The sequence below is a fragment of the Bison bison genome, unplaced genomic scaffold, assembly GCF_000754665.1.
Source record: "Bison bison bison isolate TAMUID 2011002044 unplaced genomic scaffold, Bison_UMD1.0 scf7180017864166, whole genome shotgun sequence".
NCBI lineage: Eukaryota > Metazoa > Chordata > Mammalia > Artiodactyla > Bovidae > Bison > Bison bison.
In genome coordinates, this window is record NW_011494738.1 from 514507 (window position 1) to 539737 (window position 25231).

Below are 25231 nucleotides of genomic sequence, written 5' to 3' on the forward strand. Positions count from 1 at the left end.
AAAAAAAAAAAAAAAGAGAGAGAGAGATTACAGAATATTAGTATCAAGACAGAAAGGAATTCCAAGATGGTTATGGGCAACTGGATCCAATGGAAATGCAACAAAAGACCTGAGACAGGTGGTGATTGAGAAGGGATCCCTGAAGCAGTCCAGTGCCCAGATGTATCTTTTTTAAAAAGCTACAGAATGTTAAACTACCCATCTCATCATCTATGTGGGACTCTAGTACCAAGACTATTGCCATAAATATGAAGCTTTTAGAGTGACTTCTTTGAGAGTGGATACTCAATTAATTGTCTCCTGGCTCCTCTTCACAGCAATGCACAGATGGATATGAGTGGGATCCTGTAAGACAGCAGTGCAAAGGTGAGCCAGCTTCAAAGACTTCCCATCTGATCATAGCTCTCTGTCCCCATCTAGTATGTCCTTCATGCCCCACCTGTATTATACCCAAAAGGTGTAAGCATGTGTTTACATGTTCGGTTTCCCCTGTAAGAAGATTCCTGACTTATTTTATTACTCACCACAGATATTGATGAATGTGACATTGTCCCAGATGCTTGCAAAGGTGGAATGAAATGTGTCAACCACTATGGAGGATACCTCTGCCTTCCTAAAACAGCCCAGATTATTGTCAACAATGAGCAACCTCAGCAAGAAACACCAGCAGCCGAAGGTGTGGGTGCAGCTGCAAATGCAGCCGCGACCTCTAGTACAGGCACTGGGGGTGTAGCAGCCACTGGCGTCGCTGCCAGTGGAGTGGTGCCTGGGGGTGGTTTTGTCGCCAGTGCTGCTGCTGAAGTGCAGACTGGCCGAAATAACTTTGTTACCCGGCGGAACCCAGCTGACCCTCAGCGCATTCCCATCAACCCTTCTCACCGGATCCAGTGTGCAACAGGCTATGAGCAGAGTGAGCATAACGTGTGCCAAGGTAAGCTTGACTTTCTATGCTAATGAGAAAGTTCTTGCCCAAGTGCAGCTTGTGGTGAGAAAGACAACAGCTCTCATTTATTGAGAGCTTCCCCCTTGCCATTCTTTGTGCTAAGGGCTTTGCCTGCGTTATCATATTCAATCATCACAAAAATCATAAAAGGTAGTTGCTGCCCATGTCGTCATCATTTTACACATGAGGAAACTCTGTCTCAGAGAGGTTACCAATGGTTCTCAACCTTAGCTGCACATATTTAGAGTCACTTGGGAGCCTTTAAAACTTCTCCATGTCCAAACCACACCCCAGCCCAATTAAATAACACTCTCTGGGGGTGGGTTCCAGGAATCAGTATTTTTTTTAAGCTCCCCAAGTGGTTCCAGTGTGCAGCCAAGTTTAAGATCCAGGGGTCACACAGGTGGTGAGTGCAGAGCCAGCCTTCAAACCCAGACAGATGGGGCTAGAGTCACAGCTGTCAAAAGGAGCAGTCAAATTATTCATTTGGAATTTGAAATTGTGCTGTCAAGCTATTCCACAAATGCCCCCCTTTAAGGTCTCTTAATTGAACTTAACAGTGACTTGTTTTCCTCACTGAGGAATAAAGAAATGGGACTTCTGCTTCTCATTACCTTTGAAGGAGTCTTCCCCCACTCACACTTATATCTATTCTTAAGCTCTCATTTGAGCACATTTCACTTATATCACTTGCACCATGGCACCATCTGCCTGGGTTTTTCTGTTTATTCTCACAAAGAATACACATCCGGTAGACTCATGCTAGCAAACTGATAAGAATCTTGGGCTTTGAAGACGTGTAGCATATGAACTAACTGGACTGTGCTAAGGGATTTTGTTCCTCTTTGCCTACTTAGCAAACCCTTTTAGATCTGCCTGATGTGGCCATAGAAGCTTCAGACTACTTTTTCACTGCCAGGTGCTGGCTGGGTACACCCCATATACACCATAAGTGCCTTGTACACACTGGCCAATAGGAAGGGCCCAGGAGTTCTTACCTTCTACTTACATAAGTGAAGAAGAGAGCACCTTCCTCCCTCAACACAGAAGGGTTCAACTGGGGTCACCTAGCTGCTATATTAAGTGAAAGAAGCATCTTTTGGACTTCTAGGATGCTGCCCCTTATTCACGAGTGTTGAGTTTTATCTTCTGTATAAAAATATAGTAGATTTTAAATGGTTTATAGATGAAGTAAGGAAACCTATCAGGCTCTGACTTTTATTATTTTATATTTTGCATTCAAATTTTCAGTATCCCACATCAAGAGCTAAGCCATGCTGTGATGGTGTCACTTTTCAGAGTGCCTATCTTATTAGCATCTGTTTTGTGTTACTGTCATGAGTCAGAATTCCAATATTGATGATGAATGCTTCAGCATCTGCTTGATATTCAGATATTTAATTTAAGGATTATGTCAAAGAGATAACCTCATGAGGTTATTTATATATATATATATATATATATAAATAAATAAAAATATATTTACAAATAAATATATATTTATATATGTATGGTATGTGTATTTGACTGAATATTGGTTTAAAAATACCTTGAATTTATTTAAAATACCAACTTTTAATTGCATTATTTAAATATATAATTATATTGGAAGGTTTGGTGGTATTTTTCCTGAAACTGAAAAGGTTTGGTGAAAGTTTTAAAGTATTGACTTACATATTAAATTATTTTTTATACTTCGGACATATGTTTGAATGGTACTTAGGAGGGAAAAAAAGCAGGTAAATTCATTTATCAGAAACTACAAACTAATTTATGATCCATCATTGACAGCTGTGGTTGAAAGCAAGAAGAATGCCTAGAATCAAATGAAGTTCTAGAATAAAACATATTCAGGATTTACAACATGCATTGGTTACAGTAAAAACTGTATAATAAAAAGTGAATAATAAAAATGAAATCCTATTTAATCTTTCTTAAACAAAGATTTAGACTACCTTACAAAGTAAGGTCTTTTCTTCTTTGGGAATTTCTTTTTCAGTTATAAGCTAAAACTCTTAAATGCTTATGATAGATGCTAAATACATATTCATTGATTGTGTGCACATGAGGCATTTCCAACCCAAACTGTTTTGCATAATTCAACCAATTTCTACAATTTGCGATTGGGGGGGTCTGTATCATTAAAAGCAGGGTTAAAAGTTTTTTTGGATGACTTAAGGCTTAAGTTGGATTTCTTCCCATCACACACTTTTGCAAAGTGCCCATAAATGTGGATTTACTTAATTGTTGATAAAAGGGGGTTATTTCATATGATAACAACAGGATAATCTGTCTAGGGAATCTAACATAAGTCGAGTCACACTTGTGCCCGTTTATTATTGAGCTGATCAAACATGCAGTCCAGCTTCTTCTAATTGCCTACAGATGTATGACATTCTCATTCCAGGCCAGCAGCACAAAATAATGTTTTATAACCAATGTGAAAGTGTAGGGACTTCTGCTTAAAACAATAATGTGCTCCAAGGACCTGACAATATTACTGACATCATTGTAGAGTTTGAGGAACTTTCTGTTTTAATAAAGATCTCCATTCTCCTTTTAAATGTTGCGTACTTATGACCAGTAATCCAAACACATTTACCATGATTGCTGGATCAGAATAAATGAATGCCTTAGATGAGTCATATTTTTGCCATAAAATTATTTCTTTTTTCCACGTATATTTTTCAACAGGTACAGTTTATCATTATCTAACTTAAAGCTGAGGACATTTTTAATGTAATGACTGAAATCTGAACTGTATTTCAGTGTTAGTCAATTTTGCCTTTGCATGCACTATTATCAATCACAGTTGGCACTTAATAAGTTAAATACCACTAGATATTTTAAAATATTTTCTATTTTAGGGACTTCCCTGGTGGTCCAGTTAAGACTCTGCACTTCCAATGCAGAGGGACAAGAGTTCAATCCCTGGTCAAGGAACTAAGATATCTCATGCCACGTGTAGTGTGGCCAAAAATAAAAAAGTAAATAAATAAATGTATTCTATTTTGTAAATATATTTTTAACCAGCTTTCCATGTTTTAACATTTTTAGTCAAAACATGATTATTTAACCTTTATTCATCTATTTGTCCAGGTTTTTTTCAATTTTATGCAAAACCAAAGGGTTTAAAACATAACATCCAAATATCAATTCACAGTAAGCATTTTTTTCCAGGTAATTTTTACCAAATGAGCATGATACTGGGGAAGTCATTCACACTGAGAATTTCAAATGACAGGTTGCATCTTTCAGTTCAGTTCAGTCGCTCAGTGGTGTCCGACTCTTTGCAACCCCACGAATCGCAGCACGCCAGGCCTCCCTGTCCATCACCAACTCCCGGAGTTCACCCAAACTCATGTCCATCGAGTCAGTGTTTTCATCCAGCCATCTCATCCTCTGTCATCCCCTTCTCCTGCCCCCAATCCCTCCCAGCATCAGGGTCTTTTCCAATGAGTCAACTCTTCACATGGAGTGGCCAAAGTACTGGAGTTTCAGCTTTAGCATCGGTCCTTCCAATGAACACCCAGGATTCTTTAGGAATCCTTTAGGATAGACTGGTTGGACCTCCTTGCAGTCCAAGGGGCTCTCAAGAGTCTTCTCCAACACCACAGTTCAAAAGCATCAATTCTTTGGTGCTCAGCTTCCTTCACAGTCCAACTCTGACATCCATACATGACCACTGGAAAAACCGTAGCCTTGACTAGACGGACCTTTGTTGGCAAAGTAATGTCTCTGCTTTTTAATATGAAATCTAGGTTGGTCAAAACTTTCCTTCCAAGGAGTAAGCATCTTTTAATTTCATGGCTGCAGTCACCATCTGCAGTGATTTTGGAGCCCAAAAAAATAAAGTCTGACACTGTCTCCACTGTTTCCCCATCTATTTCCCATGAAGTGATGGGACCTGATGCCATGATCTTAGTTTTCTGAATGTTGGCAGCTATCAAATTTCATGAAGATCATTTCAGTGTCAGATACCTGGAGTCATGTAAAAATTAAGCTTTAGAAATTAATTATTTTTCCATGAAATATCATCCACCTCAAAGACAACAGATATTCATCTGTTCCAAAAGGAAGTTGGATCTTTAGTGCATAGTCACTATGTAATCTTCAAAGGATATGGAGTTAGAAAACACTAGTTCAAGTTGAGAAAGAATTTTTTTTACCATATATAATGTTCTAAGAGCCCCATTCTTGTAGGGGAAAAAATAAGAGAAATATGAAAACCAATTGCCCAATTGAAAGGAATTTGTCCACTTAATTAAACTTTCAAAAATTAAATGTAGAATATTTTGAATGGCTGGTAATTAAATCATTACTAAATTCAGCCAGGGTTTGCAAGTATCATTACTTACTTGCTAAAGAAACCATGCCATTAGAAAATGAACTTGATACAAATGTCTAATAAAGCTGATTGTGGAGTCAAATCCAGAGTGCAATTCCTGGCTTGTATTATATAAGGTATAACTGAAAGATGTGAAAACATATCCTGGGGTTTCCAACCATCTCTGTCTACCCAAGACTGTCCTGAAAACTAAATGTCCCACTTCCCTGGAAATGCCTCAGTCCTGGAGAAATGGCATTGTTGAGCACCTCAGGAAACCCCCAATAACCAAATGTTCTGCACACCACAGCCAACAGTGGGAAAGTTTCAGTGTGAAAGCCACTTTTTCAGGTTAAGGCATTGTTTGTCCAGTAAGTAAGTTTGTCCAGTTTTTTCAATTTGTTTTAAACTTTGAAAAACTATATTTCATTGATCTTTATGTACCTGGACAGAGCCTTTCTTTGCAGTTGTCAGGATTCTGCCCGTTTGTCAATTTCCACATTGTTCTAGATTGCATGTGTAGGATACCTAGACATTAGCACCTACATACTTGGATACATGTCATAATCTTTCCTCATTTCCACTGGGAAAAATTTTACCACTCAGCTGAATTAAAAACCATACTTCAACTACAAACTTTTGTTTGCCAAATTTCTTTTTTCAGTTTTAGCTGTATCTTCAATGATTTTATTTGATTTCTGTTATTATTACCTATGATGCAGGAGCAACTAAAAAGCTAAAAAGAGAAATATACTGCCTTTTGTAAAGCCTAAAGGAATTAAGAAATTATATTTAGGGTTAAAAAGCTCCACACTCTTGGAGACCATATATTATCCTCTGCACATTTCTTTATAAACATAACTAAAGTAGTATTTTGAAAAGGAAAAAAGTTATTATCTATACAACTACTTTAAGAAAGAGAAATTTGAACACATAGACAGTCTCAGATGTTAGGGACATCTCTTGTTGGCTTCTTTCATTTGAAACTTAAATGATATCATATCCAAAAAAGGATTTATAAATTACAGTGTAATCAAGTAGCTTAGCATACTTGGCATTGTCATTACCAAGCAACTTTCAAATACTAGCCTTTCGTTGATCCTTACTACTGTCATTAGGGTCTCTGGTTGCTCCGGTTAGTTTTGTGAAGAAGTGCCTAATTTTTGTTATATATAATTATACAGCCCAGCAAAGAGCTTTGATCCAGAAAATAGATATTTTGCAAAAAGAAGACTATAATTGAGTAAATTATTATATTAACAGAAAAGAAATATTTTAAGCAGAATGTAAAATAGGTATTTCACCTACTAATAGTTTATTGTGTTTAGTTGTTAATTATCTTTGAGTATCTTAAAATTCTCTAAGGCCATGTAAATAGGAGTTGAGTTTATAGGGAAAACTTAATTACTTTTTAAATAATCTGATGCCATATAATTGCATTGATTTCTTCCTGAAAAATCTAGCATTGTTTCATTATTTACGTCTCCAAGCACTATAGTCATCAAATTTCAGTTAATTTAAGACCCATTTTAATACACATTTGTAAATAATATGTGCATCTTTGTGATTCATGCATAGTCAGAAAATTCCTTCATAAAAATTGAATGATAGTTACTTAAGGTAGAAGGATGGAAGATAGCGATATGATCACACTTCTGCCACAAAAGACCAAGTTATATAACTATTTAACTCAATGATTTTCTAAATGTGATTTCCAGACCAGAAACATTAGCATCATCCAGTAACTTATTAGAAATGCAAAATCATGGGCCCCATCAGAACTATTGAATTGGAAACTCTAAGGATGGGGCTCAGCAATCTGTGTCTTAACAATCCTATGATTTTGATCCCTACTCAAGTATGAGAACCAATGGCCTAACATAATTTTAACCTCAGGAAGTTGCATTCAGTTGTAAAAATCAAAGGGTGGAGTCAGAATACTTTATGTGGGATATGGGAAGTAATGAAGAGAAAACATCAAAAATACTTTCTGCTTATGGGACAGAATAATATGTCTACTTCTCATCACCAGTGCCCTCATCCCCAAATATGATTGGCCATGAGTCCTGGTTAGGACTGTATTCCTGAACCAAGAGCATATATGTGCAATCTAGAGGAAAGGGGGACATCTTAACAAGAATACCAGAGGTCTTTCACCTCTCCATGAAGCCTGCAAGTGTGAAATATTATGATGCTGTCCTGTGCTCAGTCCCTCAGTCGTGTCCGACTCTTTGTGACCCCAACGACTGTAGCCCACCAGGCTCCTCTGTCCATGGAATTCTCCAGGCAAGAATACTGGAGTGGGTTGCCATGTCCTACTCCAGGGGATCTTCCCAACCTGGGATCAAATCCACATCTCTTGCATCTACTTCATTGGCAGGTGGATTGTTTACCACTGCATCTGGGAAGCCCTGTGAAATACTATAAATGCCCTTAAATTGTCAGTAGGTGAAACTCACAATTATGTTTTGGCTGTGATAATGATTGGTGCTAAGTGATACCTGTACCTTTTTTTTGCCCATTTATTCTTTTTTTTTAATTTTTAAACTTTACATAATTGTATTAGTTTTGCCAAATATCAAAATGAATCCGCCACAGGTATACATGTGTTCCCCATCCTGAACCCTCCTCCCTCCTCCCTCCCCATACCATCCCTCTGGGTCATCCCAGTGCAAGGCATCCCCCTTACACTCAAGGCACAGACATTGTGTGGAGGTTCAGTTCATGTAGAGTTGCAAAAGAGGAAAATGTTGATTCTGATTTTGGCCTTAACAGTGTGCTTTATTTACCAAACTGATAGGAGATCCTTTCTATACCAGATACATAGCTGACATCCCTTTTAGATTCTGTGAATATCATCAAATATTAGAATACTATTCGTTTGAGTATCTTCTGTTCAATTAAAACTTTATAAAAGATTTGCTTCCCATCAAAGACAAGATTCTTAAAACTAATTAACACTTAATCTGCAGAATGAATTTTCCTCGCCCCATAGAAGCAAAAAGAAGCAGATTAGAGTAGAAATGCAAGTCTGGGTAACTTCAGGAATGTGCACTGGATATTCATTATCTCTTTCTCCAGAAGGAAATTTCAAACCAGAATCTCTGAAATCAACAAATTGCCCCATTGGTAAAGATTGCCTTTGCACTTGTTGAATTATTGGCACAATTCTGTTCTTTGAAACCAAAGAGTAAACAAAATTTGTCCCAAATGTGTTTGATTTTGCACGAATGTACAAATAAGTAATCTGTGCCACATCTGAAATTCATTAGCATGCTTCTTTTTCCAGGAGGTAACTGCAAATTGCACACTCAAAAATAAAACTGATCAAGAAAACTGCATTCAAATATTTGTAGAAGAAAACAGCTCTCATTGTAAGCATTTAGCCACAATTGCAGACTTGTAGCTTGAACCTAAATGATTTGTAAACATTTAATAAAGATGAAGTGAAGGAATGACATGAAAGGAAGGCTGAGTGCCAGGATACTGGCAGCAGCATGGATAGCTTATTGCTGTCAATTTTGTATAAGCACAGATTAAAAGGAGGGACAGAGTGTGAATTAATGTTATATAAACGTATACTAAATAGAGACTTAAAAACTTAAGATATTTGGCTAACTCAATCCTAAAACTTGAACTACCTTTAAAATAATTGTATGTTTATACTAATCAAGGGTAACCAAGCAATATCACGAGTGAAATTGATCAAACAGAATGCAAAACCATTCAGTTAATGTTCAGTAATTCCATCAAATTTTAAGAATCACTTTTTATTGTTAAGGCACTTTGGTAGGATCAAAGTAGGAGTGGACATTGTCCTTTGGGAATTCGCCATCATCAACCCATGAATTATCAAATAACAATAAAAGAAACAAAATACAACTCTGGAAAATAACTCATGGGACATCACAAGAAATACATAATAAATTGCCAGAAGTAGTAGCAAAATCAATATGTGATACAGGTATCCTTAAAATTTACTAAAATCCACATTTGGACAAAAAAAAGAACATGTTCCCAGATATATGGTGAAGAACAAAAGTCTGGTTCCTTCCTGGAATGGAATATTTAGAAGAGAATAATGAGGGGAAGTTGAGAGTTCTGAAGAGGAAATTAAGATCCAAACAGCGAGGGAAGTAAGCATCATGTAGACAAGCCAGAACAAGGGAAAGACAGCTTTGTGTCAATGTTCCTCCTACTCAAGAGTGGTTTCCCAGGAGACTCCCCCAGAAGCAGGGTGCTGCGGATAGGAATGCTAACAAGGTTAGGGGCAGGGGTATGTGGAGGAATACAAAATTAGACAATACCCATGATGCTGAAGCACTGCAGAGCAAACATTTATGACTGTTCCATCCTCAGTAACTCTTCCCAACAAAATACTAATGTTGTCCTCTAGCTCTGTCTCAGTATCTTCCTAAATTATGTCCTATTTTACTTACTATTGAAATGGCACTAAGCAAATGTTTTGTGTTTGTGTATGTGTGTGTGTGTTGTTTGAATAAATGAATGGTTTTTAATCTTTAGAGAATTCATGCTTAAAGTTTACTTGAATTCTAAAACCATCCTTGAAAATGAGCTATTATGTATACCATATATGTATAAATTATATTTCCCAACTCTGTATGTATCAAACTTTTTATTAACAATGGAGGTCTTAGATATCTAGTACCTATCTTAAGCTTAAGACATTTGAAAGAAGAAACTATGAAATTTATTCTTTATATTATGGATTGTTAGGTTTTTAAAAAACATTGGCAAATAAATAAGTTGCTATTATTCCTAAAGCCAGACTAATAATAAGAAACACTATAATTCTTTTAACTTTCTGACAAGCCATTTAACCAGTGATTGCATCTCTGTATCAGATATATCCTTCATCAGAAATAAAATGGTGAATAATGAAAATACAGTTGGCTCAGGGAAATGTTAATATTTATGATATTTGAAGTGAAACAATCACAAGGCTGAAAAAATGTTTATGTAAGCTGTCCAATACTGTGGAGGAAATCAGGGCACTGGGTAAAACTCTGTTAAAATAAGAGCAAAAAAGGAAGAAGGGATCAGAGCAATCTATCTTGGTCCTGTCCCTTGACTGCAAGCCACAAACTATGTGTAGTTTTTTTGTTGTTGTTTTTTGGTTATGTAATTTTTTAAAAAATTGAAATATAATTGACTTACAATATTGTGTTAATTTTAAGAGTACAGAAAACTGATTGAGTTATATTTTTCAGATTTCCATTATGAGTTATTAGAAGATATTGAATATAGTTCCCTATGCATGTATGCCCAGTCGTTCAGTCATGTCCAACTCTTTGCGACCCCAAGAATAGCCCACCAGTCTCCTCTGCCCATGGAACTTTCCAGGCAAGAATACTGGAGTGGCTTGCCATTTCCTTCTCCAGGAGATCTTCCCAACCCAAGAACTGAACCCGTGTCTCTTGTGTCTTCTGCATTGACAGTCGGATTCTTTACCACTGAGCCACCTGGGAAGCACATAGTTCCCTGTGCTATACAGTAAACCCTTGTTGCTTATCTATTTTATGTATAGTAGTTTGTATATGTTAATACCATACTCCTAATTTATCCCTTCTCCGCCTCCATTTCTCCTTAGGTAACCATATGTTTGTTTTCTATGTCTGTGAATCTTTTTCTGGTTTGTATATAGATTCATTTGTATTATTTTTTAGATTCCACATATAAGTGATACCATAAAACATTTGTGTGTTACTGCTTCACTTAGTATGATAATCTCTAGGTCCATCTGTTGCTGCAAATGATATATTTTATTCTTTTTTATGACATATTCCATTGTATATATATGTGTGTGTGTGTGTGTTGTTGTTGTGTTTAGTTGCTAAGTTGTGTCCAATCTTAGTGATCTCATGGACGTCAGCATACCTGGCTCCTCTGTCCTTCATTATCACCTGGAGTTTGCTCAAACTTATGTCCATTGAGTTGGTGATGCTATCTAACCATCTCATCCTCTGCCACCCGCTTCTCTTGTTGCCTTCAATCTTTCCCAGCATTGGGATTATTTCCAAAGAGTCAGATCTTTGTATCAGGTACCCAAAGTATTGGAGCTTCAGCTTCAGCAGCAGTCCTTCTAATTAATATTCAGGACTGATTTCCTTTAGGATTGACTGGTTTGATATCTTTGCTGTCCAAGGGACTCTCAAGAATCTTCTCCAGCATCACAGTTCAAAAGCATCAATTCTTTGGCACTCAGCCTTCTTTATGGTCCAACTCTCACATCTCTACCTGACTACTAGGAAAACCATAGCTTTGACTATACAGACATTTGTTAGCAAAGTGATGTCTCTGCTTTTTAATAAGCTGTCTAGGTTTGTCATAGCTTTTCTTCTAAGGACCAAGCATCTTTTAATTTCATGGCTGCAGCCACTGTCTGCAGTGGTTTGGGAGCCCAAGAAAATAAAATCTGTTACTGCTTCCGCTTTTTCCTCTTCTATTTGCCATGAAGTGATGGGACCAGATGCCATGATCTTAGTTTTTTGAATGTCAACTTTCAAGCCAGCTTTTTCACTCTTCTCTTTCACCCTCATCAAGAGGCTTTTTAGTTCCTCTTCACTTTCTTCCATTAGAATGGTATTATCTGCATATCTGAGGTTGTTGATATTTCTTCTGGCAATCTTAAGTCCAGCTTGTGATTCATCCAGCCCAGCATTTGCATAATGTACTCTGCATAGAAGTTAAATAAGCAGGGTGACAATATACAGCCTTGACGTACTCCTTTCCCAATTTGGAACCAGTCTATTGTTCCATGTCTGATTCTAGCTTTTGCTTCTTGACCTGTATACAGGTTTCTCAGGAGACAGGTACGGTGGTCTCATATTCTCATTTCTTTAAGAAATTTCCATAGTTTGTTGTGACTCCGTAGTTTATTCTCATTTCCATTGTGTAGTCAATGAAGCAGAAGTAGATGTTTTTCTGGAATTCCCTTGCTTTCTCTCTGATCCAGTGAATGTTGGCAATTTGATCTCTAGTTCCTCTGCCTTTTCTAAACCCGACTTGTACATCTGGAAGTTCTTGGTTCACATACTCTTAAAGCCTAGCTTGAAGAATTTTGAGCATAATCTTACTAGCATGTGAAATGAGCACAACTGTATGGTAGTTTGAACTTTCTTTGGCATACTATATCTTTTTAAACCAATTGTCTGTTGATGTGCCCTTCGACTGTTTCCATATACTGGCTATCGTAAATTGTGCTGCCATAAACATTGGAGTGCATATATCTTTTCATATTAGTTTTCTTCTTTTCTGGATATATGCCCAGGAGTGGGATTGCTGGATCATGTGGTAGCTCTACTGTTAGTTTTTTAAAGGAACTTCCATGTTGTTTTCCATAGTGACTGTACCAGTTTACATTCCCACCAATAGTGTAAGAGAGTTCACTTTTCTTCACACTCTCTCCAGCATTTTACGATCTGTAAACTTTTTGATGATAGCCATTCCGACTGATATAAAGTGATAACTCATTGTGATTTTGATTTGCATTACACTCGCATCTGGTCCCATCACTTCATGGGAAATAGATGGGGAAACAGTGGAGACAGTGTCAGACTTTATTTTTTTGGGCTCCAAAATCACTGAAGATGGTGATTGCAGCCATGAAATTAAAAGACACTTATTCCTTGGAAGGAAAGTTATGACCAACCTAGATTTCATATTAAAAAGCAGAGACATTACTTTGCCAACAAAGGTCCATCTAGTCAAGGCTACGGTTTTTCCAGTGGTCATGTATGGATGTCAGAGTCGGACTGTGAAGAAAGCTGAGCGCCAAAGAATTGATGCTTTTGAACTGTGGTGTTGGAGAAGACTCTTGAGAGCCCCTTGGACTGCAAGGAGGTCCAACCAGTCCATCCTAAAGGAGATCAGTCCTGGGTGTTCATTGGAAGGACTGATGCTAAAGCTGAAACTCCAGTACTTTGGCCACTCCATGCGAAGAGTTGACTCATTGGAAAAGACCCTGATGCTGGGAGGGATTGGGGGCAGGAGGAGAAGGGGATGACAGAGGATGAGATGGCTGGATGGCACCACTGACTCAATGGACATGAGTTTGGGTGAACTCTTGGAGTTGGTGATAGACAGGGAGGCCTGGCGTGCTGCAATTCATAGGATCACAAAGAGTTGGACATGACTGAGCGACTGAACTGAACTGAACTGAATAATTAGTGATGTTGAGCATTTTTTCATGTGCTTATTGGCCATCTGTATGTCTTCTTTGGGGAATTGTTTGTTTAGGTCTTCTGCCCATTTTTTGATTTTTTTTTTTTTAATATTGAGCTATATGAGCTGTTTGTATATTTTGGATACTAACCCCTTGTCTGTTGCATCATTTGCAAAAATTTTCTCCCATTTTGTAGGTTATCTTTTCATTTGATAATGGTTTCCTTTGCTGTGCAAAAGGTTTTAAGTTTGCTTGGCCCTGTTTGTTTATTTTTTATTTTATTTCTATTGCTTTGGGAGCATGATCTAAGAAAATATTGCTGCAATTTATGTCAGAGAATATTTTGACTATGTTCTAAGAGTTTTATGGTGTCATGTCTTGTGTTTAGGTCTTTAAACCATTTTGAATTAATTTTTGTATATAGTGTGAGAGAGTGTTCTAGTTTCATTGATTTACATGTAGCTGTACAGCTTTCCCAACACTACTTGTTGAAGAGGCTGTCTTTTTCTCCATTGTATATTCTTGCCTCCTTTGTCATAGATTAATTGACTGTAATTGTGTGGGTTATTTCTGGGCTCTCTATTCTGTTCCATTGATCGATATGTCTGTTTTTGTACCAATACCATGCTATTTGATTACTATAACTTTGCAGTATCACCTGAAGTGTGGAAGGGTTATGCCTCCAGCTTTGTTATTTTTCCCCAGAATTGCTTTGGCAAGTATTTTTATGTGATTTTAAATAGGATTTTTTTTTTTTTTTTACTTTCTCTTTCTGGTATTTCATTGTTAGTATAAAGAAATGCAGCAGATTTATGTATATTAATCTTTTATCCTGCCTGTCTTGCTGAATTCATTTATTTAGTTCTAAAAGTGTTTGGTGGAGTCTTTAAGGTTCTCTGTATAGAGTATCAAGTTATCTGCAAATAGTTTTACCTTTTCCATTCCAATTTAGATACCTTTTATTTATTTTTCTTGTCTGATTGCTGTGGCTAGGAATGAAACCATTCTTTTAAAATCTATCCTGTTAAAATGCTAAAGGGTAGAATCCAGGAAAGTTACTTAGTTGTTTGTAGGTGACTTAAAGAAGCACAGTTATGATCTGGTCCCAAGGTAGGAAGAACTGAATTTCTAGAGAAGTGAGAAAGAAATCCATAGATCTGAGAGTCCCAGGAAGAAAGAATGCAGAATACTGAGGGGACCCTGGGAGCTAATAGCTACCTTGTACTTAACTGTACATGAATTAGGAGTGTGAAGGAGACAACAGAACTAGACACAACCATGAAAGCTGTGTGTTTTGCTTTATGTGTGCCCAGCTAAAGTGAGAATCATGATGGAAACCACAACTTCCTTTGTGCATATAAAACCTCAAAAAGCTCTAGGGACTGTAGTGAAACAAGTTTTGTACTCTAAACAGCTCTGTGTGCTGCAGAGAATCTAATCCTACTCCCTTGAGTGGACAGTGGAACACAATCTAAAATAAGGAAATAACTCAGGGGTTCCCACTCATTGTCCAACCTGGAGACCAGATCTGTCACAATGTGGATCAGGGAAGAATTTTTGTTTGGTGGTGATTAATTAGATCTCACTATTTTGCCATAAGGCCCTCCTCTTATACATACATTCACAAAATGTCATTAAATTGTTGCTGTCATATTCACAAAATGTCATTAAATTGTTACTGTTCACTAAAAAATTTAAGCATCTCAATATTTTTAATATACCAAAATTATGCACAGCAGTATAAGTTTGCTTTCCAGAGTCTGTTATTCAGTCCTTTGAATTTGTTTATTTGAAGAAGCTTCTTAAAGAATTTGTTCAAAATAAATCATTCTCCTAAAATATGTGAGCAGTTTATGTATCTGGCATCATTCAAAACCCACCAGTACACTTTTCTCCTAATCACTGTTTTTCGTCATTTGAGGCCTAAAGAGATAATGTTATGTAAGATGGTTTTCTCTGCTTATCCATGTCCTGCCCTGAGAAATTTGTGATATCAAAAGGTACCTCATCTAAAAAAGGAAAGGATATTCCAAAAGAAGTTGTTAAAAGACACCTTAGAGACCTGCCTAAACAGCCTAAATGCCCCCCCTTCCTTGCCTGGATTTGTTCCAGCTATTTACATTCACACATATACACATATATACACATACCTACTCAAGTTTAGCCCATACAGATTCATGTGCACAAACATGTAATATACCATTTTTTTTACAGGAAAGTAACGTGTATGAAAATTAAATTGATCAAAGCTGATAATGCTTCTAAAATGATTCTCTCATTATTCTTGTAAAATCAACTCTAGGAACTGCTTTGTAAATTCCTGTTTTTACCTATCACAAGACAACAGGTCACTTTGGACAACTACTACATGATTCAAGCAACAAAAAACATGTTGGATGGAATATAGAAAGAGTCAACAAAATAGAAATAAAAATGTTAAGACATAACCTCTAAGATTGTGTTCTCTTACACTTCTGCAACATCCTGGCCATGTCTTGACTAATCTGTCTTAGAGATTTACCTAGATTCTATCTTGACCTATCTTTGTGCTAGAAAATAAGAAAATGAGCAACTGAATTTTTAACAAAATAAACTTTTTAGATAGACCATTATAGAATGAATTAGAAAATAACATATCTGGGACTATTATTGAATTGCCATACTCTTTTATTCTTCAGTTCAGTTCAGTCACTCAGTCGTGTCCAACTCTTTGCAACCCCATGGACTGCAGCACGCGAGGATTCCCTGTCCATCACCAACTCCCGGAGCCTGCTCAAACTCACATCCATCGAGTTGGTGATGCCATCCAACCATCTCACCCTCTGTCTTACCCTTCTCACCCTCTGTCTTACCCTTCTCCTCTTGCCTTCAACATTCCCCAGCATCAGGGTCTTTTCCAATGAGTCAGTTCTTCAAATCAGGTGGCCAAAGTATTGGAGCTTCAGCTTCAGCATCAGTCCTTCCAATGAATATTCAGGACTGGTTTCCTTTAGGATGGACTGGTTGGATCTCCTTTTTGTCCAAGGGACTCTCAAGAATCTTCTCCAACACCACAGTTCAAAACTATCAATTCTTTGGCACTCGGCTTTCACTATAGTCCACCTCTCACATCCATACATGACTACTGGAAAAACCATAGCTTTGATTAGACAGACTCTGGTAAATTATAGTCAGGATGTAGCCCAGAATAAAAGTTCACTCAACAGGCAAGGCAGAAAATTCCAGTCATTCTCAATTAATTAAACTTCCCAATAAAAGCTATGGGCCCTTTTTGTTCATGACCTGGCATATAAAAAGAAACCTAATCCAAGGAGGAAGGTAGCCAGAGAAAAAAGTTTTCCCACACAAGCTGGTAAAGATGCTGGGCTTTGTTCTAAACTTCAATTGCAAGACCTCTCTCCTTTAGTGATGGGGGGTGTAGGGGTGCTAACGATAAAAAGAACCTAAATGAAAGAAGGAAATTTAATTGTGGTGCAATTTATACAGCTAATGATAATTCTGAAAAGCCAGGAAAGATTATTTGGTGACTAGTTCATTTTGAAGTGAAGTGAAGTGAAAGTTGCTCCGTTGTGTCCGACTCTTTGCAACCCCATGGACTATACAGTCCATGGAATTCTGTAGGCCAGAACACTGGAGGAGGTAGCCTTTTTCTTCTGGGGATCTTCCCAACCCAGGGATCATACCCAAGTCTCCCATATTGCAGGCAGATTCTATACCAGTTGAGCCACAAGGGAAGCACAAGAATACTGGGATAGGTAGCCTATCCCTTCTCCAGCAGATCCTCCCAACCCAGGAATCCAACCAGGGTCTTCTGCATTGCAGGCCAATTCTTTACCAATGAGCTATCAGGGAAGCCCCTAGTTCATTTTTAAAAAATTTTAAATAGAAAAACCATTGTAAATTGGAGTTCAACTCTAAGTAAACTAAAAAAATATTCTCATTGATTTTTTAATTTAAGCAGAAAAATAGATTGTGTAAGCATGCCAGAACAAGTTTCCAATAAACCAAGCTATCACCAATGGTTAATACCCAAATAGAATATCACTCTTAGAAGAAGAGCTTGGGCTATTTAGTTGTCATTGAAAAACCCAGCCCCAAACAGTATTAGGATTCTAATAGGGTTTTAAAGGAATTATTGGAAAAGCTGACTATAATGTCAAAGTCAGAAATAGGCAGAATTATACATTTCCCAAAGCATTATTAATCCATAACAAAATTGTTATAACTGTTTTTCTTGGTGAAATACACTGTTTCTGGTCTCATATTAAAAGGAAAATATATAGGGATAGAGAATAGAGAAGACATCAGTAAGGAAAATTGAATGAGTTATTTGATTAAATATGAATGATGTTTTATATTTTCTCAAGAACTTGAAACATCAAGTAGAAGTCCTGAAAAGTGGGTAAAACCACCTACAAGCAACTGCCTATTCCTCAGTATAAATCTCACATTAGGAAAAGAAGAATCAGTGCAGAGTCAAGTCAGCCTTTGCAGTTGACTTGGAGACATTTTAAAATCAGTTTAATAGATGACACACTCTATGTTATGTCAACTCTTATTACTCAGTGAAAAAGAAAACACCACTTTCCCTTAAAGGAGAAGAGATACTTTCTCTTCTCTGTTACTGTTAGGTGAATCTCTTAACTACAAAGATCATAATTGGGTAACTACTGATGCTGAAAATTCATGACTTAAGTGTTGCTTGTGCATTGATCAATTTTAAATACAAAAGTCCCCACTTGTCTGCAAATACATTTCAAGACCTCCAGTGGATGCCTAAAACCATGGAAAGTACCAAACTCTATATATACTGTTTTTTCTTATATATACATACCTATTATAAAGTTTAATTTATAAATTAAGCACAGTGAGAGATAAGCAACAATAACTAATAATGATGTAAAATAATTATAACAATATACTATAATAAAGCTTATGTGAGTGTGATCTCTCTCATTCTCAAAATATCTTTTTGTATAAATTTAATGCCTTTTTCATTTTAACTTAGCACTTATTGCACACTGACCATGGCTTTTCCAGTTTGAGTTTTAATAGTGAAACTAGCACAAATTTTTTTTTCCTTCCTCACAATTTCACATTTAGAAGATTCCTTCTTAATGTAGATCTTAGCAGCCTCAGGGACAAATTTTTTTTTTTCTTTCCTTGTTAAGTCAAGAACTTCCACCTTTTCACTTAAAGGAAGCACTTTATAGTTTCTCTGCAGCACACCCTAATTGCCGGGATCACAATTCTTGAGCTTTGGGACCATTGTTATGTGAAATATGGTTGACTTGAACACAAGCACTGCAATACCCAAAAGAGTGGATCTGAAAGCAAGATGTTACTAATCAGTTGCTGGGCAGGATATGCTAGATGAAGGGATGATTCATGTCCTGGACAGCATGGAGTGGGATGGCAAGGTATTTCATCATGCTATTTAGAATGGTGGGCAGTCTAAAACTTATGAATTATTTATGGAATTTTTCATGTAATATTTTTAGACCATAGTTGACCATGTGGGTAGCTGAAACTTCCAGAAAGTGAAACCAGAGATAAGAGGGGCAACTATATAAACCACAAATTAAGATGAAACAGTGATGCCAGTTATGAAAATTTCCCTGGGTCCTCTGCTGAGTGACTCAAGGTGACAGTAACACTCTCCCCCCAACACCTACCTACCATCCCCACACACCACTCAGTATGAAAATTAGTCATCTAAGGAAAAAGGAAAACTGCAGTGAACACCTGTGAGGGTAGAGGCCAGTACAATATTCACACTTTTGTGGAGGGAAAAAGCAAAATAAACAGCTGAACCATATCCTTCTCTTCCAGGAACCTCCCATTACCTTGGGAGACGAGCAGCTGTAAGAGGAATGAGAGGCAGAAAAGGAGATGGTGAATGAAACTGAGAGAGAGAAAAAAATAGAGCAAGGTAGAAGAGTAGAGGACAATGAGCAAGTGGAAGACTATTCTCATCAAAAATGGGTTGTACTGAAGATTCTTATAAAATAGTATAACAAGGAGCACTTTTTACCTATGTATATAGTAGGTATAAATGTATCTTTTCCTCAAAAGACTGATGAAGGTAAAAAAGAAAAGGTGACAACTAAGTAAATCAGTTTTGCTGTTTTTATGAAATTGGCTAAGGGAGTCTTTAAATTTGGGATTCAATTTTCTAATATGTTTCTGAGAAACTTCTATATGCTATGTGTGATAGGCCAGCAATTCTGGCCTAAAATTTTAATGTACATATGAATCCCTGGGATCCTATTAAAATAAAGGTTCTGATTTACTATGTGTGGGATGAGACCGAAGATTCACATTTCTAACAAGCTCCCAGATTTTGTTGATATAGACAGAGCCTATCTTCCAGTAGTTGGCAATTTGTGCTTCCCACCAAGAAACTGATATGTCTAGTGATTCTTCATTCTCTTTTTTCTGCAGTTATCAAAGTGGGTATACTTTGGATAAAATTAGATCTGCATGTGGTGGGGTTTTTTTCCCCCAAAAGATATTCTTCTTCCCTGATTAGATACTCAATGTCTCCAATATAAATTCCATTGTAACAGTTATAGCTATAATACATAGATATTTCCTTTGCTTACTAATTAACAGAATTTTCTCCTGTAGTGGAATGTTTTTATGCTTGAATGATCAGGAGGATACAGAAAGTAGTTTGGCAGGAAAAGAGTGGCAGAAATTCCATGAAACTTAGTAAGAGAAAAAGGTTCCCATCTGAATCTTCCCCAAGTGACTCTGATTGTGTTCAACCAGTTAACCTCTCTGAAACTCAGCTTTCTCAGCTGTCAAAATTAAGAGTTGTCTCTTCCAGCTCTCATTCAAAATAATTTTAAAAGAATGAGAAAGAGAAAAAGAGAGGTAGAGAAAGTGTACTTTGTCTAGCTACAAGCCCTGGAAATGTGGTCACTATATGGTTCTTGAACTATTTCTATTGATAGGAACTCTTTGCCTTTCAGTTGGCATTTTTTTATAAGGAAAAGCATACTAGAGCAAGTTAAAATCTGCCCTGAGAAGAATGCAGGTGTATTCTGTGATTATAATAAAATTAATGACTCAGAAGCAAAAAACCAGACATTTCTAATGATTTGAAACTTTACTGACAAAACAGTTCACACCTAGTACTAGTTGTCTGCTAAAAGTCTGGACCAAATCACTGAAGCTTTAAAAGCTAGATCACTGCAGTCTTCCCCCCAGGCACTGACATGGGTAATTATTTTGGTTCATGCCACAGCCAAGGATTCCATTTCAATCCTAGCTTGTAAAGGAGTTGGGTTGGTTGGTGTGTGTGTGTGTGTGTGTGTGTGTGTGTGTGTGTGTCCTGGGTAAATATACTTTTTTGCATGTATTACTACTATCAGTTCAGTTCAGTTCAGTCACTCAGTCGTGTCCAACTCTTTGCGACTCCATGGACTGCAGCACACCAGGCCTCCCTGTCCATCACCAACTCCCTGAATTTATCCAAACTCATGTCTATTGAGTCGGTGATGCCATCCAACCATCTCATCCTCTGTCGTCCCCTTCTCCTCTCATCTTCAGTCTTTCCCAGCATCAGGGTCTTTTCCAAGGAGTCAGTTCTTCATATCAGGTAGCCAAAGTACTGGAGCTTCAGCTTCAGCATCAGTCCTTCCAATGAATATTCAGGACTAATTTCCTTTAGGATTGACTGGTTGGATCTCCTTGAAATCCAAGGGTCTCTCAAGAGTCTTCTCCAATACTACAGTTCAAAAGCATGAATTCTTCAATGCTCAGCCTTCTTTATGGTCCAACTCTCACATCAATACATGGCTACTGGAAAAACCATAGCTTTGACTAGATGGGCCTTTGTCAGCAAAGTAATGTCTCTGCTTTTTAATATGCTGTCTAGGTTGGTCATAGCTTTTCTTCCAAGGAGCAAGCATCCTTTAATTTCATGACTGTAGTCACCATCTGCAGTGAGTTTGGAGCCCAAGAGAATAAAGTCTGTCACTGTTTCCATTGTTTCCCATTCTATTTGCCATGAAGTGATGGGACCAGATGCCATGATCTTAGTTTTTTGAATGTTAAGTTTTAAAGTCAACTTTTTCACTGTCCTCTTTCACTTTCATCAAAAGGCTCTTTAGTTCCTCTTCGCTTTCTGCCATAAGGGTGGTGTCGTGTTATCTGCATATCTGAGGTTATTGCGTTTCTCCTGGCAGTCTTGATTCCAGCTTGTGCTTCATCCAGTCCAGCATTTTGCATGATATATTCTGCATATAAGTTAAATAAGCAGGGTGACAATATACAGCCTTGATGTACTCCTTTCCCAATTCAAAACCTGTCAGTTGTTCAATGTCTGGTTCTAACTGTTGCTTCTTGACCTGCAGAGATATCTCAAGAGGCAGTATTACTGTATTACTATAGTAATATTAGTATATAGTATATACTATGTAGTATAATATAGTACATATTATACTACATAGTATATATGTTTATGTATTTTATGTATTAAAATATGTTTATGTATTTTATGTATTTAAATAGTTTATGTATGACTATAAACTCATTTAAAATGTAAAGGTGCCAACATTAAATGTTACAGGTTCTTTATTATTTTCTTTTTCTCTTTCTTTTTCTTCATTTTGAATTAACATTTCCTGTCTTCACTGTGGGACATGAATACCTTTCAGCAAAGAACAATCTGTTAAAAGTCTACAGGTTTGTTCATTTCACATTTCAAGACTTTTTCAGCCTCAGAACTCAAACTAGGCTTATGACCAAAGGTCTTTCCTGACTTTGTGCATTATTATGTTACACAGAAACCATAACGAAGTCTATGAGTTATCTCTTGCCACGTGACAAATTGACCTAAACATAGCAGCTTGAAACAACAAAAATTCATTATCTCACAGTTTCTCTAGGTCAGGAATCAAAGTATGGCTTAGCTGGGTCTTTAGGCTCTGGGTCTTTTACAACATGCAGTTGTCTCAAGGCCTGACTGGGAAGAATCCCCTTCCCAGCTCACTCAGCTAGAGTTTGTTGGTAGGATTCACTTCCTGCCTCCATTCCTCATGAGGTCTTCCTTCATCAACTCCTAGCCACATATACCTCTCCATAGAGCATCTCACAGCACAGCAGCCTTCTTCATCAGAGTAAGCAAGAGAAAAGGCAAGAGCTGTCAGCAAAAGAGAGAACACTAATAAGACTAAAGTCACAGCCTTTTGTAATTCAATCACTGAAGTGACAGTCCAGAACTTTCACTACATTTTGTTCATTAGAAACAAGCCACTAGATCAGCCCACAGTCAAGGGTGTGAATGCCAGGAGTCTAGGATCATTGAGAGCCATGTCAGAAGCCTACCATAATCTATAATTAAAATTCTCCCTGAAATGATTCCATCTAAACCTTTAGAGTTAAATCTAGAATTTTAAATGGTTTCAAAAGGCAAATTATGGGTCAAAAAGCAAAATGCACCCACCTTCCCAGCAGTTCAGAAGAGTGGATGACTCATTCAGATATGCATCCTGATGGGTGCGGTCCAAACAGGCGAAGTCCTGTTCAAAAGAAGAGCCTCATAGCTTCTAACAGCTCCTTTTGAATGAATGTACCCTTCTCTTCTTCATGGACATGGAACTTCTAGAATGCTATCAATTCTCTCCAAAACCACTCCTAAATAATTATGAATATATTCTCTGATTTTCAAGTGTTTTAGTTAAAATCCTGCTTTACTCCACTCTACAAATAAACAATATCCATGAAACAAGAACTTTATGAGCAAACACAAAAACTCCCTTTATTTTTGCAGATCAGCATGTATCCACATGCTTGTTATGTAAAAGAAATTTAATAAACACAGTTCTTACTTCAACATGAACTTTTGTCCTAGACATCTGTGATATTTGTGTGTTTGTTAGAGGATCATGGAAAATGTTCTCCATCTCTCTAATAGAAATCGCTGTTCTGTTTTGGTCATATTTTTATTCCTACAACCTATTCAAAAGCCTACTCCTAGAGTTTTCATTTTTGTGTTTAAATATGTTTACATATTTTCTTTTGCCTCAAATTTCTACTAGGAGACATGTGATGAATATAATCTAAGGTTACAATAAATAAGTTGTGTAAGACTTAAAAATTCAGCAGCAATAAAATCCAACATAAACTGTCTTAGGATTTAAGGAGCAGGTGTCTTGATAGGAGACAGAATAGTAGTTTGTTTTTCAACAAGAAGGCAATAATGAGGTAGAATAGCACTCTAAGGGAAAAGAAAAAGAGAAAGGGTATATGAGCAAAAATAGAAAATCACCATGATGGGAGGTACTAAGAATTGAACAACTTATGAAATCAGATGGTGACATGTAGGAAAGGCCATCAGCCACATCCAGTCTCCCTAAAAGAATATTCTGGTAGCCAGATTGTAACTAACCAGAGTGAAAGAACCAAGAAAAAGCTAATGCAGCTATTAAAAGGAGTAACCAAAATCCAGAGGAAAGGGGTTTTTTTTTTTCCCCTAAAAGAAAATGGAAATGAACCAAATGTTCTTAAATTGCTTTTTAAAGTACATAATACAGCTCTGTATGGAGAGCAGTACATTTTCTGCTTGGTTCACTCTTCCCCAGAATTAGTTTCCAGGTTTTCTCAGGTGTTTCTGATGCCAATAATAAAAGGCTCTATGGACCTGTTGAGTGGGTAGTAGGATAATAGGTGCCTCAGCAGCCAGGTAGCAGCCAGCCTCTGGCCTTGGGCCTGGAGCATTCCCAGGAGGCTGGACTAGTTCAAGAAGCAGGCAGTGAGAGCTGGGGCAGCTCTCATGGGGCTCTCAGTCAGATCTGGTTCCCTTTACCATGAAATACAGGGCGGGGGTGGGGCAATGGGGGGAGCATTATGCTCATAATATCTCTTCATATTCAGCCATACATTTGCTAATACATTCCCTTGACATAAGTAGCCTCACTAAATTCCTCTTTCCTCATCACTAACTCTAAAATGACAGTGTAAGGATTATCCTTTCTGCCACTTAACCGTGAAACAGCTCCAGACCAGTTTGTTGCAGGCTCTTCTGAGCTTAACCACATAGCTCACAACTGAGTGGATAATCAATCATTCTATGACTAAATCCATCTGGAACAAATTTGAAGAAGTGGCCATGTAGGTTTCTTTTGAAAAAAATAAAAAAAATTAAACTGAAACCAGAGTTGATCTTTTCAAAGGTTCAGGAAAAAAATACATATATAACTTAGCAATGACTTTCCCTCCAGAACTTGTGCATGCTCTCTTAATAAGATTGGTTTTGTCCTGGACCCATTTTGCATTTCATTTAAACTTTGGGAGAAGTGGTCCTCAAATGCTTTTGGAGGAGAGTCCACTTTCCAGAGAATTAGGTCATGAGAGAAGGAAAAGGGGACATTGTGTGGCCAGGTAGTCACCGTAACTTCACGCTGATCTTAAATTCCTAAACACACAGGACTCAACAGAGCGATTATGGAACTAAAAGAGCCCATTTCTGGCTATTCTTTCTGGACTCACTACTTTTTTTGCCCTGCAGACATCGAAGGATAATTTAAATATCAAGAGTCTTGGCTTTTAAGAACTCTCCCTTTCTTTTCCTCAGTAGATTCCAAATTGTTAGTGTAAATTTAGGATGTATTTTTTTCCATGTGTACTCTGAAATTCATACCATTCATACATTCATTTGCTCAATTTTTAGTCACTTATTCATCAATTTTTGCATGAATGCATTCAGTTAATATGTGTTCAAACTATACTAGATGTTTAGACACACCACCTTTCTTGCAAGGACTTT

The 25231-nt window shown here is 37.2% G+C and overlaps 1 protein-coding gene across 4 annotated transcripts in view; it reads left to right on the top strand.

The window, feature by feature from the left end:
- The window catches only part of EFEMP1 (EGF containing fibulin-like extracellular matrix protein 1), a 70691-nt gene that overhangs the window by 5440 nt on the left and 40020 nt on the right, over positions 1–25231 (top strand). For all 4 annotated transcript variants that reach the window (XM_010841656.1, XM_010841657.1, XM_010841658.1 and 1 more), the window contains exons 3-4: positions 318–366; positions 530–931. In XM_010841656.1, coding sequence (XP_010839958.1) covers positions 318–366; positions 530–931 — 451 coding nt within the window. The remainder of the gene's footprint in view (positions 1–317; positions 367–529; positions 932–25231) is intronic.